The sequence below is a fragment of the Pezoporus flaviventris genome, unplaced genomic scaffold (assembly GCF_033815535.1).
Source record: "Pezoporus flaviventris isolate CSIRO_AGI_PZ_B2104156 unplaced genomic scaffold, CSIRO_AGI_Pfla_v1 ptg000001l, whole genome shotgun sequence".
In the NCBI taxonomy this organism is placed as follows: domain Eukaryota; kingdom Metazoa; phylum Chordata; class Aves; order Psittaciformes; family Psittacidae; genus Pezoporus; species Pezoporus flaviventris.
The window spans coordinates 15214790-15233866 of NW_026892549.1; the positions used below are offsets into that span (position 1 = coordinate 15214790).

Genomic DNA, 19077 nt, shown 5'->3' on the forward strand with positions numbered 1-19077 from the left:
GTAATGGTCTAGAACAGTACTGCAGTGCAAAAAATGTCATTGCTTCCAGATTCTCATTCTGACATCTTCTGGAGTGTTAAAAATGGTTTCACTGTAAATGAAATAAATCATAAACCTCACCATTTTGCAGCACTATGGATTTCTTTATTCAAGCTGTATTACAGAATAGTTTGGGTTGGAAGGGACCTTCAAAGGTCATTTAGTCCACCCCCCCTGCAATGAGCATTGACATTTTCAACTAGATCAGCTTGCCCAGAACCACATCCAGCCTGGCCTTGAGTGTCTCCAGGGATGGTGCATCCACCGCTTCTCTGGGCAACCTGTGGCAGCATTTTACCACCCTCACTGTAAAAAACCCTGAGTCAACCCATGTCAAAATAATTACTCATGGTGAAGCAATGTCTTTCATTGTGGTGGCAGATTTCTATTTCTTTCCAAAAATGAGAAGTAAAATAAAAGCATTTGTTTGATAGACCACACAACTTTTAGGTTTGATCACTGGGACACACTGTTTGATAACCTGTTGGTACAATGTGGAAGCCATCCATCAGAGTAATTAATCATGTTAATTTCTATTATTGCATATAATACTAAATGTAAAATTAATAACTTTGTGGTGTTTAGAAAGTGTGGTGTTTCAAAAATGAGTGGGTAGTCAGGCTTTACTCTTCTCCGAAAACTACGCTTTTGTGGTTCTTTTTTTTTGGACATTGTACAGAAAACCTGAAATGAGGTTTCCTTGGTAGATTGTCTTCTTAAAAAAATGCAGTTATGTTTCTTTTAATGTCAAGTGGCATTTTTAGAGGAAAGTACAGATTCTGTAGTTTTAATACAGAGAAAAATATATGGCTTTATTATATGTTTTTGTGCACTTCCCCACCCTCCCCACCCCCCCAGAAAAAGAGAGACAGGAAAGATGATAAAAATGTGTTGCTGTCTAAAAAAGTGCTGGTCTTAGGCCACCGAACTTCTCAACTGGGCCACCTTGGGATCCAGTTTGTGGACCAGTAAACCTTGCCTTCAGGATGAGCAAGATCATGCTTTCTCTATCCTCATATTCTCTGTCCATGCAAGCAAAATACAAAGCCAAGATGCTTACTGTGCCAGTAAGTGTGTCCTGAGAATATTCCTGTGGCGTTCAGACTTGGAAGTAGTCCCCAGGTGTCCTCAGGTGAGCACAGCCTTACCAGCTTTTCCCTTCACAAAGTAAGGATCAACTTGCTCTTATGCTGGAATAAAAGGGAAGTATTACTACAGGCTTCTACTAACAGAAAAGTGCATATAAAATTCTCCTTCTTCATGCTGAGGTTAAGCTTGCTTTGTTTTAATTCCAAGGGTATCTTTAACTGTTACACTTTATGCACTGTAGCTGTACTTGTACAGATGCTTACTGATAGCTGAGCCTGACTATTGCCTGTTCTCTTTGGTAGGTCAGCAAAACTGGAGCAGAGGGTGCTGTTCTTGATGAAGCTAAAAATATCAATAAGTCTTTGTCTGCTTTAGGCAATGTGATATCTGCCTTGGCAGAAGGAACTGTAAGTAATCCTGTTTTGTGTTGTTGAAGAATGGCTTTTTATTTATCTGTTTCTTTGCCATGCGCATAAAAAAATAAGCTAACATTTCAATTGAGGAAGAAGAAAATATTAGCTTTCCAAGCACAAACCAGTGACACTTTTGCTATTCTGCTAAAGATAAGAAACTCATTTTCTTGAATTTCACTTGAGTGGTTATCCGATCTTAGCACAGTCAAAACAATTACTCTTCAGGATTGTATACTTCAAGTCCATTAAACCTGTCATTGTTGACTCATGTTCTCTCTCATTACGATATCATTATTTTAAAACATTGTTCTTGTCTCTTACTTCTATTTGATTAGAAAACCCATGTTCCATACCGAGACAGCAAAATGACCCGAATACTTCAGGATTCCCTTGGTGGCAACTGCAGAACTACTATTGTTATATGCTGTTCTCCTTCTGTGTTCAATGAAGCAGAAACAAAGTCAACCCTGATGTTTGGGCAGCGGTGAGTCCTACTAGGCATTAGGCCGCATGACACTTGTGTGGGCTCTTCCACATGTTCCAAGCCAGCCGAGGGGAGTGAAATGAGTAGGCAGTTTAAAATAGGGAGGTTATGTTTCTGGAGCTGTTACAAAGTAGTACTGTAGAATTTGAGAAAACTGTCTCTTCATTCCCTGTGGTACAAGATAAATATTAATGTTGGCCTGCAGCTGCACTACTTCTAAGCTCTGGTAATCTTTCTTGCAGAAAATACAAAGTGTTATCATAGTTCTTTGAGATTTTATGGGGAAGATAATGGTATTAGGCAGTTTTCTGTTGGCTAACTCAGTGGAAAATGTTCAGGTTTGCTTTATCTGATACTGCTCTTGATGCTTTTAAGAGGTGTATTCTCCTTGAATGGCATTTCAGGGATTATTGTTATGACTGTAAAAAAACATCTTTTACTGGTAAGAAAAATGAAGACTGGGCTCTGTGTGATGTTCACAACTTTGATACATGTCCATGATAGTTCATGGACATTTTTGTATTAGAAGGATCTTAACAGTTTAGGACAAGGCCTCAGATAAAAGCACGGCCAGAGTAAGTATGGAAAGAAAGAAAATTTCTCTTCCGTATGTGTTTGTTTGCAATAGCCATATGCAATAAATATATTCCATTTGGAAAAGTTTGCAAAAATACTGATATTTATTTATATTTTATAATAATATATATTTTAAATTTTAATGTATTGATTGTATATAATATATACATTATATAATAGATAATTTTGATTTTTTTTTTTTTTTTATTTTGCAAAATATTTGGAAAGTTTGCAAAAATAAGTCAGGCTCATTACACAGTTACTGCTTTTGTTGTAATTGAGGAGAACTCTGATACCTTGGAAAATTACTCATTTCAGTTTATAATAGCAGAAAAAAATTGTAGCAAATTATGATTGTTTGAAATAGCATTTATTTAACAGTTTGTACAATGCAGTGAATTACTCTGAAAATGGGTTGTTTTTCCACCAGGCATAATTTTTTGCATTGAACCCCACACTGTTAAGAAGCATTTTATATTGGGAAGTAAGATCACAAATAAAGAATTAATCTGACAATCTTCTGTTAATTCATTGCCCTACTTTTATCCTTTAATGTGAGCTTTCCTTAGATTTTCATGAGGGAAGATGATCTCTTTATCATGTTCATGCAAGAGTACATAGAAATGGCAGGACAATAGCTGCCTTTGGCTGCAGTCCCTCTTAATGGCGAGTTGCGGATTAGTATGGGTTAGGGCTGGAGAACAGTTCTGCAACATGCTCTCCATCTGGCATTGCCAGAGCCAGTGTATTAACTTGTCCTTGTCATCTGCTGCTGGGATTTGTGAAAGGTGTGCTGCAAGCAAGGTAACTGCAAAAAGTTTGAAATTCTGTGATCTCTGCTTCCACTACAGTGTTTCCTTCGTTTCCTGCAGAACTGTAAGCTACTCACTTAAAAAGCAGCATGCAGGAAAAACTCCCCAAAGGGAAGTTTGCAGGTCACTGCAGTAAGGTTTTATGAAAAAGGAATTTAAAAGGAGGAAGTGGTCATTAACATAATCAGGTTAAAGGTTGCTCTGCAGTTTTAATTCAGCATTGTATGCTGAACATGAATTTAAGTTATTAAAGATGTAAGCTTTTACTGAAATCTGATATGTGTCACAGAAATTTTGAGAAAATGCAAATATTAAGATGCAGGAATTAAACAAAGAGTGATAATAATTCTGAAGTATGAGTTGCACTGTTTTTGTTGATGGTAGAAGTTTAAATGTCTTAATAGTCTAAACCTCATTTTAAACCTCCCCATGTACAATTTTCTGACTGCAGGTGATGTCAGGTAAATGTGAATCTTGCACCTCTGTAGACCTAAAGAGCAGTCACAAAGGTCCTGCTGATTCATTCTGGATAAGGATCCAGGGCAGTAATGCAGCAACAGGAACAATTAATTTTAAGTAGATGAGGAGGTACTGTGTTAGTTTTCAGTCTTCTTGCTGTTATGCTGAACTATCTGTACGGTCTAGTTTGAAGTAAAAAGTAATGTAAGCAGTAAAATAGAATAGTTCACATTAAGGTGATTAAAAGGTGATGTAGCTTTTTAAAAATTATTTTATTTTAAAATCTAAATTAGAAGTGTTTTGTTTTGCTCTGTAGTGCTCCGGGATCTCTGGAAGTTGTATGCTTGAGTAGTTGAAGCAGTATGTGCAGGGGAAGTCCAGTTTCCATGTTATTTCAGCTTACATTTCTCTCAGTTTCTTTTCTCTTTTCAGTAATAAGTAAAACTTACCTTCCTGTTTGGGGCAAAATAATTTTCAGACTGATTCTGCACACCTGGCTAGCAGAGATTGGAGTGATGTGACATGACTAACACTTTTCTACGGAGAGAAACATTTTTGAGATGTTCCTTACTGACTACAATGTCAGCTGAAGGAACTAGGAAAATAACTAAATACTTCGAGACAGTGCTTGGTTGGGGTTTATTGTGGGGTTTTTCTTTGTTTAAAAGGTATAGAATTGGGCTAAAACAGGAGTTCTTTGTGGACAGCATTTAACTGTAGGAAAGGAAACACAAGTAGGACGACAGGTGATGCACTAGACTGCAGAGCAATGCACATACTATACACAGGGTTATTTGTCATTTTTTGGATAGGAATATTGCTGTCTATGGGAAGTGGTTCTTTTACATGCTCTTTGGTTGTGGTGTTTCATTTTTCTGATGTGACAATATTAAGGACCTGAATAACATTAAAGGGAAGGTACATGAGTCACGGGTGATTACTGGGTCTTCCATTTTCCCTAGCAAAAAAAGAATTATGTCACCATTAAAATAAGTGTCAGGAGTAAAATTCATCTTCACAGGCCCACTTGTACTAATCAACAAGTGCATGTACTCCTCTGTTACAAGTGAGTCAGTTTCTTTTCTTTCTGCTCCATCTTTTCTTGTGGTTTTATATTATTTTTAATTGTAGTTGCCAGTAAGTACTTTATCCAACAAAGGATAATGCAGTTGATAAACCTTATGGTGTGGCATTTTCCCCCCTACCCCCAGTTAAATGAGTGGAAACTTGAGCCATGCTTTTGGCAGGGACAGTATGTAAAAGTTAACTGTTATCTTTAAAGTAGAGAGTTATTTTAAAATATTTCTAAGGTAATAAAACTCCTGCTTGCTGCATAGTGCAAATCAGTGGAGTGCAGTATGGGGCACAAATACAGGAGTGTTTTCTTGCTGACAAAACAAACTTTCAGGACTTTTAGTGATTGGCCACATTTAAAGGATGCTTTACAATCAGTAAATGGAGCTGTGAACAACATAATTAAGCGCACATGCTTGCCCCAGAGGAGAGTTAGCCAGTGCATCCATAGCCCATTCCCAGGTGTAGTTTCTTACACTGGTGTTTCAGCCTACGCTTTACAAACTAGTGGGAGGTTTGTCTGTTATTCCTTTACTTAGCCTGTATTTTATTCAATAACGTGGGAGTCATTTGGAGGGACTCAGAGCAGTGAAGGGCAAAGATACAAAGTTTTCTTAATCCATACCAATTTGTTTGGTTTTTCTTTTTAAATGTAGATTTCCTAGAGTAGGTTCTGCACTTTTTTTTTTTTCTTCCTGCTTGCTTTGCATTTCTGATATTATCGTTTAGTTTCAGTTGAAGCTAAGCAGTAATAAAGTAGTGGTGGTCATGGTTAGAACGGTTTAAATTTTGTGTTATTTTTGCCTAGAGAGGCAGTAACTCGTGAACCAGTCTGCAGTGGCACATGCACAAGTTTAGGCTTCCTCCCCAGTGATAACTTTCCTCAGCCCAGTAACTGAGTTACCTGGTGGTGACAGCAGTTCTGCTCCTTCCACCCCCAAAAATGTGTTTTAAAGCACTGCTTAGCTTTCAAGAATTATGAGTTTCTGTATCTCTGCTTTACTGTGTTGACATCCCTCATGTTGTGGTGCTGAAAATGTGGCTGAGTTTTGTTGGTGGAGTTCAAGGGGTGGTTGTTAAGAGATGGGATGAGACTGTGGATGGACACTGATACAGCATACTGTACTGTGGGTCTCACTTCAGAAGAAGCCGCAAGGTGGTAGCTTACCTAGCAGAACAGTAATGACAGGATTTGGTTTTGTCCTTGATCCAAGAACTGTTTCCAGAGCGTCCCTTTTTGGGGGAAAATGTCTAAGCCACTCTAAGTCAGTGGCTGCTGGATTCTGATACGGAGAAATTTCTGTTGAGGCTTCCAGGAGTAATGGTACTGAGGGTTTGAGAAAAAATGGAATTGTGGCACTGCAGTTCAGGAAACTGAAAACGTTTAGTAGTTTCCCTTTGTGTTTCAGAAAAATTTCTGAATCCTTACTGTTCTATTAAGTTAAAAGTTGCAGAGCAACTGACAACTTGTTTTGTTGTACAGAGCTAAGACGATCAAGAACACAGTCTCTGTGAATCTGGAGCTGACTGCAGAGGAGTGGAAGAAAAAGTATGAGAAGGAAAAAGACAAAAACAAGAGTTTAAAGAATGTTATCCAGCATCTAGAGCTGGAGCTGAACAGGTGGAGAAATGGTAGGTACCAGAATATGGGAATGGGTATATATATTTGCATTTTTAAGTTACATATGTTAAAATCTTGCCTTAAATCACAAGTGTCATACTAAGTTCACCATTCAGAGTTGTTGCTCACACTTCATAGTAACTGAAAGGTGTAGAAGCAAATACCAAATAAACAAGGAGAAGCCATTTAGAGAAGGTATCATTTTAAATGCCAAAACTAGCATGATATCAGATGTACAGAATCCAGGAAGACATCAATAATTTTTAATAATGTTAGTAATATTAATAAAAGGTAAAATGCCATTATGTTTAGTTTTCTTTTAAAGAAACTCTGTTCCTCAGGTATGAGAATCAGTTCTGCTATGCTTTTAAGGTAACTAGGTCTTGGTTTTTTTTTATAATTGAGTTTAACATTAGAATAATTAGTACAACAATTAGGAGAGTGATCTGGTTAGAAGAATCACATTTGCCTTTTCCTGTGGCTTTTAAGTGAAATTTATGTTGCGAACAGCCAATTCTCTTTTTAGAAACATAGACTGTTCAGGGTGGGTTGTGAGATGAAGTATAGTGTGATAGAGGAAGAAGATTTTTCTGCATGTTTAAAAAATTGAATAATTTTTATTTAATCTGAAATTCTGACAAATAATTTTAACAAACCATCCTTACTTTTATTTATTATTTCACACATTACAAAATAGAAAAAAGAAAGTCCAAACCAACAGCAATGCCCCGCGCAAAAACTACTCTGCAAACTACCCTGCACCCTGCAATCTCAGTAAACCCTTGGCAGTGAAATACTGCTGCTTTGGAGTCATTTTTATTTTCTGAATTTCTTGTCATCCAGGCTCTGTGTGTTGATGTGTCAATAGCATGTAACTCTTGCAAAAGTGAAGTATCTAAAGCAAGAACAGATCTATGATTTAATTATTAGTTACAATTTGTTTTGTACAGTCAAGTCTGGTTTTGAACATCCTGAGTGAAATCACTGAGAAAACCTGACCTTTATGGGTGCAAAAATTGCTTCCTCCTTCAGCAAACTACGCTGTTTACTTGCCTTTCAGATGAGATTGTTACCTAATGATTACACTGTGTGTCTTTCTCTGGAGACTTCAGCACTGGGAATATTTCCCTTATCAGCATAGTGCAATTGCTATGGAGACGGTCAGTCTGCTCTTGGTGTTGAGGAGTGCTGGGGATTTGTAACCCACTCATGTTCTGTGTGTTTCATTCTGTGTTTGCTAAATGTGATGACTTTAATTTCCTTCCTGTTCTAGAAACAGGGTGGTTTGGTCTTTGGTTTTTTGGTTTCGTTGTGTTATTTTTACTTTTATTTTTTTTAGAAAGCCCTGTACGGATCCTTTCTATATGCTGTCTAAATTGAGACTTGCAACACGCTGTTTCTAGTGTTTTGTTTAAATATACACACTTCCTCATCCCCTCTGTCTGTCCTGCTTTTCTCACTGGCATTACCCAGCCAATGCATTCAATGCATTCAAAATACTATTGATTTCCTGCCTGACCTTCTGCAGTAGTGTCATTTGGAAAGATACTCTGTCAAAGGAGGCTCTTTACAAATGAAAGTGTCACAGAAATTGCATCTTGAGTATGAATTGCAGGACAGATGTATAAATATTCTACTGGTATAGTTTAGTCTATAAATTTAGAAAATAATATGCAAAAAAAAAAATTGTAGCAGAAAACATATTCTCACGGGAGCAGGATTTCAGAGCCTCATATCCAAATGCACAATTTGGTCTGTGTTTTACACATAGGAGGTTATTCTTATCCAAAGAATAAAAATCTAAACGTTCATTTTCGGAGGCTACTGATGGATTCTCTGCAGCCCGAGGAGTGTTGCCATGTATGCAAGGTCCCATGATCTGACCAAGCCCACCTTTCCTAGTCTGCTCCAGTGAAATGCAACAATAAAAAATCAGTTTACATTTTTCTCGTTAATAATAAGATATATGATCCAGCCACTAGCAGTAGGGCAAAATGGTTTAAGTTCTTCTATAGGGGTTTTGGTGTTTGATTTCAAATTACTCTTTTTCATGCTTTATGCTTGAAAAAAATACCTTTTTCGGTAGTTGGTTATGCTCTTTCATGCCCCGTTTTGTTTTGTTTTGGGGCTTGAATGAGTCTGCTTTTCTGGTTTTTGATATATTTGTCCTGTCTACTTGTTTCCCTGCCAGTAAGATAAATAATGCCTATTCTGTTTTGGCAAGAGGAATGGTTAGTAAAGATTTATGGGACTAAAATACTGTAGCCCTCAATAGAAAAGGAAAAAATCCTGTTTGTACAGAAGGGTTGGATGTAACCTTCCCACACCTCGAGCAATGCATGCAGCATTCAGTGGCTTGTAGAGTCTCTTACCGGACTCTAATGACAGTAGATTCAATTTCTGACATGAGTGCCCAGCCTGTCCTTCTTCACTGAACTGAAGCAGGCTCATAATTGCAATGCACCAATGTTACCAAAGAAAATATTCCTCAAAGAAAATGAATTTGAAAGAAAATGTGTAGAGAGAACATCCTGTCCGGTATGCAGAGGCAACATCTGGAAATTGGTGTATGCACTTTAATTTTAGATGTGACAAGGCAGAAGGTGGGTATCATTTTAAATGCATCTCTCTTCCTTGTTGTCCTGGTGGTCTAGCAGTTCATGATGGGGGAGGGATAGTTGATAAGGCAGTTGGAAATCTGGAGAGGAAGAGGCATTTAATTGCCAGTAAACTTTAGGCTGAGAGTCAGAATTTTTTCCTCCTTATTTACACTTCTGTTTATAGGTGAGATTAGCCTCATGGATTGAGGGCTTGAGTGAAAGGGGAGCCAGGAGTTCGGTGTTAGGCAGCCATTCAAAAGTGTCGCTGCATTTTGCATAATGTATTTCTGTCTGCGGAGATCGTCTTTCTAAGGAGTATGGCCTTCTTTCCACACCTACTTTTGCCTGTGATTGGTATGCGTGGCAGTTGCCCTGCCTCACACAGCGGGATACAATCCTTCTTGGCTTTGCTGAGTCCCTCTTAGCAACTGTGCAGGACCATCCTAGGATGTCCACAGTTTTGGGCAACCCTCTCTTTTGAATTCTAATGACCATGGATTGTGTGCCCTCAGGAGAAGCTGTGCCTGAAGATGAACAGATCAGTGCAAAGGACCAGAAAAACCTGGAGCCGTGTGATAACACCCCCATTATTGACAACATCACACCAGTTGTTGCTAGTATCTCAACAGAGGAGAAGCAGAAATACGATGATGAGATTGCCAGTCTCTACAGACAGCTGGATGATAAGGTGTGAATATTTGGTTTGACTCCATTCACTGTGTGTAAATGAAAGACTTGCCCAAACTGGGTGGGTGTCTCTCTGTATTTCTTGAACACCACAACGTGGAAAGTGTCCCAGAGCTCAGAACACTGTCATTGCATAAAACTGGATTTTGTTCTCTCATGTCAGCTATCTGCCTATGTTCACTCTGCAGATAGATTTGGGATATTCTTCATAAAATCGAGCCAAGTTTGCTTTTAATTTTTAAGGGCTCAGTACAGGCTTTTCAGTGCTCCTTTTCCTCAGCAATTTTTGTGAAATCCCTCAGCAAACTGTAGTGTCACCTTGAAGGCACAGGAGAAAGAAAAAAGGGCAGACTGTCTCTTACATGTTTATTATGTGTTACAATTTTAATGAAAATATGTAACTATCCCTTGTGTGTCTTTTATTCTTATTGTTCTAGCTGTGAACAATGCCTGGAGTGCAAGTGGCTTATTTATTTATTTATTTATTCAGCTTGAAATACATCATTGGCACTTAAAGCTATTGGCAGTATGCTTACTGAGCATTTGCCATTAATAGCTTTCGCCTGTGTGACAATAAGGGGGAGAAAGGCATACTAAAACCATTACCCATCATGGATACAAACAGTGTAAAAGGCTATCTAGCAAAAATTTTCAGTGTAGCTTTAACCATATGAACTCAAAACTTGATTTTAACTTTCAATTGTAATTAGCAAGAAGATATCAGAAAGAAAAGCCCACTGTTTCCTTATATGTTAATATTAAAGTTTAGCTGTTTCTGAATACCAAGGCAGTGAGTGAATAGTTGTGTTTAAGCCTTAACTCTGACATGCATGAGGTTTCTCTGCACAGTCCAGTGGCCCACAGCAGTATGTTGATGTCATTCAAAATACCAGTTAAACTCTTCAAGAAGTGACAGCTTTTCTGTGGTGGTGAATACATTGCTGGTAGCTGTCTCTAGCTTTTATGTATTGATTAAAAAAGAAGTCGGTCATTCTTTCACTTTACCTTATCAAAAGTAGCAAAGCCCACTGAACTGTTCTTGAGGGAACTGGTAGCAGCTTTGAATTTTACCCTGGAAAACATGGGAAGCATAATTTGGTGCATTAGTGCAGTACTATAGGAAATGAGGTATTTGATCCCCCAAACAAAACCAAAATACTGCTATTTATAACTTGCTATAGTGCAGACCAGTCTTATATTGAATCTGGGTCTATTTTAATATTAGCAAGTGACTCAATATATTCTACTTAATAGTTGTATTTGGTCTTTTTTTGCATAAAACGCTGCTGTGATTTTTTAGGAGGGTGCTTCTCCCAGCTGCCCGAGCCACTTCAGTTGGAGTATTTGCTATCAGAATAGATCCGTTAGAATGCTTGTCAGTGAAACACAAAATAAAAATTGACTGTGATAAGATAAAAAGCAACCATTTATCTTTGGTAAGTTCCTTTAGAGAAGGATATCCATTACAAGAACAGAGATGGACTTGGTCAGAGGCTGTGCTTGGTGTGCCTCCTCTGGTGTTTTGGAGGAAGGACTTGTACGGAAGAGTCCATCATCATTTCTTGTCTGTATTTAAGATCAGTTCCTACCCATGAGGATGCTGTCTTAAGGAAGTTGAAATGCCAGTAGAATTGGATGCCTGGCTATGTATTACCTGGCAGTATTTCCCTCAAGGGGTTGGTGGGAGTAGGAAAATGCATATTCTGCAGTTGAGTGCTCCAAGTTCTGTGTGGTGTTTTGAGTGTTAATGCAGTACATGAATGCATTTCAGAGCTAGCTGTAAGTTGTAGTCTGTCCCCAGTGATCTCTCTGTAGCTAAAATATGGGGATAGGGTAAGTGGGAGAGAGACTGTATATGTATTTGTACGTCTATATGTATTTACATCTGTAAAACATCATGTATGTTGTCAAAGTTATAAGGTCCAACTCTGATCACTTCAGTATCTTGTTTATCATCAGGGACACTTCTGCTTAGGTATGTAGTAGAGACAACTGCATGCATGCATTGCTTTTACTTTGTATCTCTGTATCTCTGTGTATGTATATTTTTCTCCTCTCATACCACTGGAACGTGCAGAAGGTTTGCTATGGTGTTATTGCTCCTTCTTTTCTAGAAAGGAGAAATAGAAGTGACCAAACAAGAACTGTGAAAAGAAACTAAAAATCTCCAACCCTCTTTCATTGCAGGATGATGAAATCAACCAGCAGAGCCAGTTGGCTGAAAAGCTAAAGCAACAAATGTTGGATCAAGAGGAGGTAAAAACCTTTAAAAACCACCACCAAACAAAAAGGCCCTTACATTTTTCTTATGAGACCCTTGCACTATTCTGACCAAGAAATATAATCCTGGTGTGAGAGTTCACCCATCAGTAGTGTTCCAAAACTTTGGTCTCTCTTTGCACAAAACATTGCCTTGATTCTTTAGGAGAGTGCCTATTGTAGCTCCTTGAGCCACTTCAGTTGGAGTACAGCATTATGCTGGCTGCTTTTTTGGGGTGTGAAACCTCTCTTGTAATTGAAGAGAATTATTCTGTCCATGTATCAATCCTTATCAAAACCCTCAAGAAAGTTTCCAGGTTTAGCCCCTTAAGAGGGAGAGAACAACATATAAAAATGTCTGTTACTCATCAGTCATGACTTACCTGCCACCTTTGAGGACTTGTCCTCACTGCAGGAGTTTTAGTCCATGATTAAATTCTTCATTCACTTGCCATAACTTTCTTTTGATTGTGCTACCCATATCATGGCTATACACATGTAACAGAATTTTATGCATTCTCAGCAGCGTTATTTTCTGACATGTTATTTACACCGTCTCACTTCTACCATCTTTTTACATCAATGTTCTTCTCATCTAAAGCTTATTTTCCCCTCACAGTTTTTCTTGTGTCTTTTTTTTTTTTTTGTCTTAATTTTTGGGTGATGTGCGTTCCTTTATTTGTGTTAGATATTTGGAAGCGTGCTGTACACCGGCTTATTCCTCACCTTCTGTGTTCCATACTCAGTATTACATCTGGAAGATGACTCATGTTTTTGGAGGCCTCTAATCCTTGCTTTATAGACCATTTTCCCCCCTTTTTTGCATATATTCTAATCTAGACTTACTGAAGTCTCTGCAGCTGATGTTGCACAGCTTGTACAGAAGGTTCATCCAAGAAGCACGTCCGTCTCTTACCTTTGACAGCTAATGTGACATTTTTGTTTTTTTTTTCTTTAAAGGAATTCAGTTAATTTTTCAAGGTTTGTCTTCCACGAGTAAGCACTGTGGGAGCGATGTACCTGTTCTCTCTTAGAGCTGTGATTAGCTCCATTATACAGTAGCTGCAGAGCAGCTGCCTCACTCTGCTTCCCCCTAATTAACTAGAGTACTTTTCATGCTTGATTAAGCCAGCAGGTTAATTATAAATCTAGAGGACTACTGCAGATGGCATTGTGTTGATTCTTGTGTCTTTAGTACCTTTTCATTGGCTGCTTCTTAGGGTGTGTGCTTTGGGGGGGATTCTGAATCTTCCACCCTTACATCTTGCATGCTGTGAACAGATCAACAAAGTGCTGCAGCCGTCTCCCTCCCTTTGCTTAGAACTGATTGGTATAATGTGTTATTAATAGCCTTTTAAAATCTTGGTATATTTTTCCACATTATATCAACAAGAATCTTCTGGGGAGCTGTGTTTATGCTCTAGGTGATACATAACACTTGCCTTTACTTGAAGTCGCAGTAATATTCACACAGTAAATTTCTTAAGTAAATGTAAATAATAGTTCCATCTGTGTTTAGTAGAAAGATTATTTTAAGCTATTTTGTTGTTTAAATATTTACATGCCATCTGGCTTTGGCAATTCAGTGGGTTTTTCCATAATGTGAGTGCACTTCTGAGGCTGCAGCATTACCAGTGAGATAAATTTCCCTTACATCTGAATCCTCTCTTCACCACTTTGGGCACATGCCAGTGTCTGAAGCTGCCTGGTTGGTTTCCTATTTTCCATTAGCACTCTGAGCCAAAAAAAAAAAAAAAAGCAATGTCTTCTCTGACATTCCCTTTTAGGTGGTCTGTTTTAGAGAGACGCTTCTGTTTTGATTGGTTTCTCGCACTCAATTTCTTCACAATCTGAGAGGCAGTGAGCAGTGGTGGGACAGGTCAGGAGGAGTCCACCCAGCACAATTTAGTGCAGGTTGTGTTCTACTGTCCAAGAAAGCTGCAATACAGTAATGTTATACTAATATGTACAGAGGAAGGCTTGGAAATAAGCGAGTTCTGTGAATGAATGTCCAAACTTTGCTGTTAGGATGAGCATGAATGCCTTCTTGTTTTTTGTGCACCAGTTTTATATTATTTTTCTACACTTTACGTTTTTAAGCAATGTTAAGTGCCAATTTTGTTACTAATCTTGAAAGTACAGTATCAGCAATAAATGTTGGGTAGCACCTTTTATTTATTTTCACATCATTCTGCAGTACATGGCTGCAGTTGAGTCTGGCTTTGTGCTAATAACCTGAGAGCTTAATTTTCAAGACTTTAACATCTGAATGAAGATAGAGTGGTGCAAGAGCAAGGGGGAGGACCATGCAACTGATTCCTTACAATCAGCACTGTTACTGAAACTTCAGCATCTCTTTCCATAGGATGCAAATAGTAAATTTAATACATTTTACAAATTGGAAATACTAGCATAGGTAGTATTGTGCCTCAGCAAGTACGAGCAGTTTTATCTGTCTTCAGCATCAGGCTTCAGATGATAACTAAGAAAAAACATCATAGGTTTGCTTATCAAAATATTTCTGTAATGCCACAAGATCTTTGAGGCTGCCTCAGAGAGCCCTTTACTTGGTTCAGTTCAAAGTTACGAGTCTCTGTTTAAACATTTTACTTTGGTACTTTTTAGTCCTAGCTGCAGCATTGGATTGAGGGCAAAAAAAATTATTTGGAGCTGTGATTCTGTTTAAAACAAGTTTCTCTACCTCAGTCTCTTGTCCAAATAGCATTTGATTAAGATTTTTCTTTTTATTGAAGTTCAGAGCCTTCAAATACATTTATGCCGAAACCGATGCTATTTCTGGTAGAGTGGCAGGATTTCTTCTCCTGTGCTTTTTCTTTCTTGCACACATGCTTGTGTGCTTATACTTTGTCTGGTTTTGCCCTTTTCAGTGTTGTCTTTTGAATGAGTTTCTGGGTGACTTAATGCTTCTGTGATATCTGGTTTCCAGCTTTTGGCCTCCACTAGGAGAGATTATGAGAAGATTCAAGAGGAGCTGACCCGTCTTCAGATAGAGAATGAAGCAGCAAAAGATGAAGTAAAAGAGGTCCTTCAAGCCCTGGAAGAATTAGCTGTCAATTATGACCAGAAATCCCAAGAAGTGGAGGATAAAACAAGGGCCAATGAGCAACTGGCTGATGAGCTGGCACAGAAGAGTGTAAGCGCAAGCAGTTTATAGTGCTGGTTCCCTTCTCACCCCCTAACTCTGCACCTCCCCTAAAGATTTCCGTAGGGGTTCCCAGAAAATTGCTAGCCTTTGCTGTTTCAGGAATCTTTCAGATACCTCTGCCAAGCGTGTTGTTATGTAGTTTAAAAATTGGAAGTATCAGGGAAGCTGTTAAAAGATCCATTATTTGCAGAGGCTGACCTCTCTCTTACTTAAAAAATAAAATTAAGGTAATTCAGAAGATACTTTATGGGAGCTGATGGCAGATTCAGATTGTGTCTCTCTTGCAACCTCTCTATTTTGCACACCATCGAGGTAACTGAACTGAATGTGAGAACTGGCCATTCTGTGTTTAGGGTATTTAAAAACTGTATTATGCCAAGAAAGATGTGAAAATCTGCTTTATGCAAATTGCAGCATTTTGTGTTTTTCTGGACTCTGTGCTGCAGAGCAGGGATTTTATATTGAGTCAGGGGATCTCGGGGAGTGAATCAGGAAAAAAAGTCAGCTTTTTTCAGCTGATTTATACTGAACTTAAGGAAAAAATCTGAGAAAAATCAAGGTTTGCTTACTAGCTTAATACATCCATGTTCCTTAATTCATTATGCATGCTGAGTAGCAGGTCTGTTTTCATGGAAAGCTTCATTACCCACTTCAGTAAAACAGATTACTATGAAATCCATTTGAAAAAAATTAAATTTTATATCCTTCTATACCTGTTTCTCTGTGATTAACCTTCTTTGACATGTATTATGCAAGTAAGATTCTTACCGGATTTACTACATTTAATAGATCTAAAGTAGCCTTGTTAGCAAGTGAGTTGCAAAAGTGGATTATGGCAAGGTAGAATTGTACGTGACAGTACATGGAGCTAGTAGGCACATTCAGGAAAGTACAAGACATCATGCTGTTACCTGGTTATCACACAAAAACTGATGCCCAGTGTGCTGGGGTGAATGTAATTTTTGCTCTTAAACCGTTTCAGAGTGCCCTGACAGCGACCCAGAGGGAATTGGGACAGTTGCAGGAGCTCAGTAACCATCAGAAGAAAAGAGCTACAGAAATCTTGAACTTGCTGCTTAAGGACCTGGGAGAGATTGGAGGTATCATTGGTACTAACGATGTTAAAACAGTAAGTTGGCCATCTTTATTGCTTGCCCCACCCACCTCCTGCAATATGAAAATACTTGATGTGGAATACATGTGATACATGTCATTCTCCCAGGACATTGCTGTTAAATCATGGCTAGAACCAGAGTAAAATACTGAAGAGGTCTTTGTCTGGGTCAGAGATGGTCAGTCAGTGTCTGTGCAGACAATTGGCCCTCTTATTCCCAGCTTCATGGTTGGGGTCAGACTAATGCAGCCTATCCGTGTGTTTATGCATTTATTAATGGAGGAATCTGAGTTCCCCACAAGACTACACACATAGCCTTATTCCTTCGTTAGCTGGCATGACCCAGTATTCCCAGAATCTGAAGAATCTTTATTGGTGAGATTTGGCTTTTGGCTGGCTATCTTTGTTTGAAGCTTGTCCTAAAACTGTTGTGTAGCTGAAGGTGAACAGTTCCCAAAGCCAGAGGTCTGTACTGACAGTTGTTCAGGGCACCTGAATCAAAACAGCAGCGCAGAAATTATGGTTACAGCCTTTCAGCACTTTATCAAAGAGCCCACACTTCTGTGTGTGTTTCTGAACAGAAGATGCTTTAAAATTACTGATTTCCAGCACTGGTAAATTTGTGCTAGATACCCCATAAATAATTGCATGACAGTAAGACCAGCTTAACTTTTGTATCTTGACTAATGACCTTTACAGAGGAAAAGTTGCAGAGGATCCTTTTCCTCTGAAGTAAGGAGATAAGAACAGGATTGAAGGTGGCTGAAGTGACAGAAACCTTGGCATCTGAACATGCCAGGAGATGGAGCAAATTTTGTCCAGTTTCACTTTGAAATTTGCTTTCTCTCTGGCTCCTGGGTTTACAGATACAGTAGAGGAGGTGGCTACTCTGTCACACTGCTCCTGTTGCATATGAGCAAAATGCTGAGTCTCACAGAAGATACTTGTGTGGTCATTGCTAAATGGCACATCCCTGATGGAAATATTCATGGCCAGGAAAATGTTCTGGGTGATGTTAATGCCATCTTATCTCTCCATTTAAAACCATCTGAAAAAGAGCAATTGCTAAAACTGGATTAAGAAATTAATTTTCACCATGTATGTAAATTCTTTGCAATGTACTTCCTTCTCCTGCTTTTAGTTCACAGTTTTTGAGCAATGAACTTTCCCGAATATTCAAACCTAAAATAGAGCATGTGTGGCTGGAGTGTTTTGAGTTGACTCTGGGAGTTGTTGATATCCTGCTAAAGCCCCCTTAAATCAACAGATGCCCCAGCCTGCACTTGCTGCAGAAGACAGTATCCCTTTCATCTGATGAGGTTATGCAGACACCAGGACCAGGAGACCAGACTTCGCTAGATGTTACAGCAACCTCTGGTGGCCATTGTAGTAGGAACTGTAAGAGTAGAGATCTTTGAAACTGGAGGCAGCGGCTGTTTGATACAAATTTTTATAGTAACTAAGATGTCAGCACTTTATAGGACAGCTGTCAGTGTAAATAAGGCCAGATTGAGAAGCTTTTAGAAGAATAATTTCAAATTGTTGGCAATTAGCATGTTCTCAAAGTGTGTCTAATTTCAGACCAGACTGAGAGTTTTGGAAGCAATTGCATTTTTTAGGCTCTTGGGAGAAGATAGAGCACGTGTTACCTTCCCCTTGGCAGTGCTTGGAAAAAGGCAAAAAGCAAATGAAGTTGCCAGCCATATGTTTGCCCAAGAAGAACCTTCACAGCTTGTCAGTGGGTTACATGAATTAAGTAGTTGAAGAAAAATCATTAAGAGAAAGACATACAAATAAAAGGCACCATATTAAAACCAGGGAAGGAAATGATGTATAAATAGAGTGATACTCATATTTAGAGATGAGAGCGATTACTTTTCTCTTGCCAGGTGAGATTTCCAGACCCATGTCTGTCTTACAGCTCCTTACTGAAGAAGCACAGTCCTTCAAGAGGAAAGTTCTTTAAGGAGTACTTTGAAAATGTTTGTCATCTTTTAGCAGTTCGAAAAAAGGAAAATTTCCTGTGCTGGTGACATGAGAAGGTTTCTCCAAAATAAGCTCTTGCCATGATGGTGAGCTTGATTGCTTCAGATGTTGAACCACTAAACTGATGAAGCACGCTGTGAGCATGAGCCTTAGTTTCTCACTTTTGAAGCTTATCGATGACGATTGTAAGAAACAGTGGTTTAACTTGTTTAAAGGTGACCTGAAGGTCCATGGGTACTCCTTGAGGGCTGCTGTGCTTTCACAGAAGCTACCTAGCTCTAGAGAAGAGCTTCACAGCAGGAAGACTGCTTTGGGCTGACTTACCTCTAAGAATCAGACGTTCAAGACTGCAATCTTCTCTGTGTTTAGTTAGCAGATGTGAATGGGGTGATTGAGGAGGAGTTCACCATGGCACGGCTTTACATCAGCAAGATGAAGTCTGAGGTGAAATCTCTGGTGAACCGCAGCAAGCAGTTGGAGAGTGCCCAGATAGACTCCAACAGGAAGATGAATGCCAGCGAGAGGGAGCTTGCAGCTTGCCAGCTGCTCATTTCACAAGTATGTTTGCTCCTTCCTTATCCCTTTGCAGCAAAGTTTGATGACTTTCTCAGCCTTCTTCCTCAAGAAATATGTGCCAAGAGTGAGAAATGAGACTTCAAGGAGCAGAGTGGTATTTCTCTTGTCTGTTTTGTTGGGCT

The 19077-nt window shown here is 38.8% G+C and overlaps 1 protein-coding gene across 1 annotated transcript in view; it reads left to right on the top strand.

Moving 5' to 3' along the window:
* Window positions 1–19077, top strand: part of KIF5C (kinesin family member 5C) — an 83283-nt gene that overhangs the window by 45046 nt on the left and 19160 nt on the right. Inside the window, exons 9-16 of the mRNA XM_061445409.1 lie at window positions 1431–1535; window positions 1877–2025; window positions 6430–6578; window positions 9680–9855; window positions 12042–12110; window positions 15061–15267; window positions 16262–16408; window positions 18749–18937. Of these exons, the coding sequence (XP_061301393.1) occupies window positions 1431–1535; window positions 1877–2025; window positions 6430–6578; window positions 9680–9855; window positions 12042–12110; window positions 15061–15267; window positions 16262–16408; window positions 18749–18937 (1191 nt within the window). The remainder of the gene's footprint in view (window positions 1–1430; window positions 1536–1876; window positions 2026–6429; window positions 6579–9679; window positions 9856–12041; window positions 12111–15060; window positions 15268–16261; window positions 16409–18748; window positions 18938–19077) is intronic.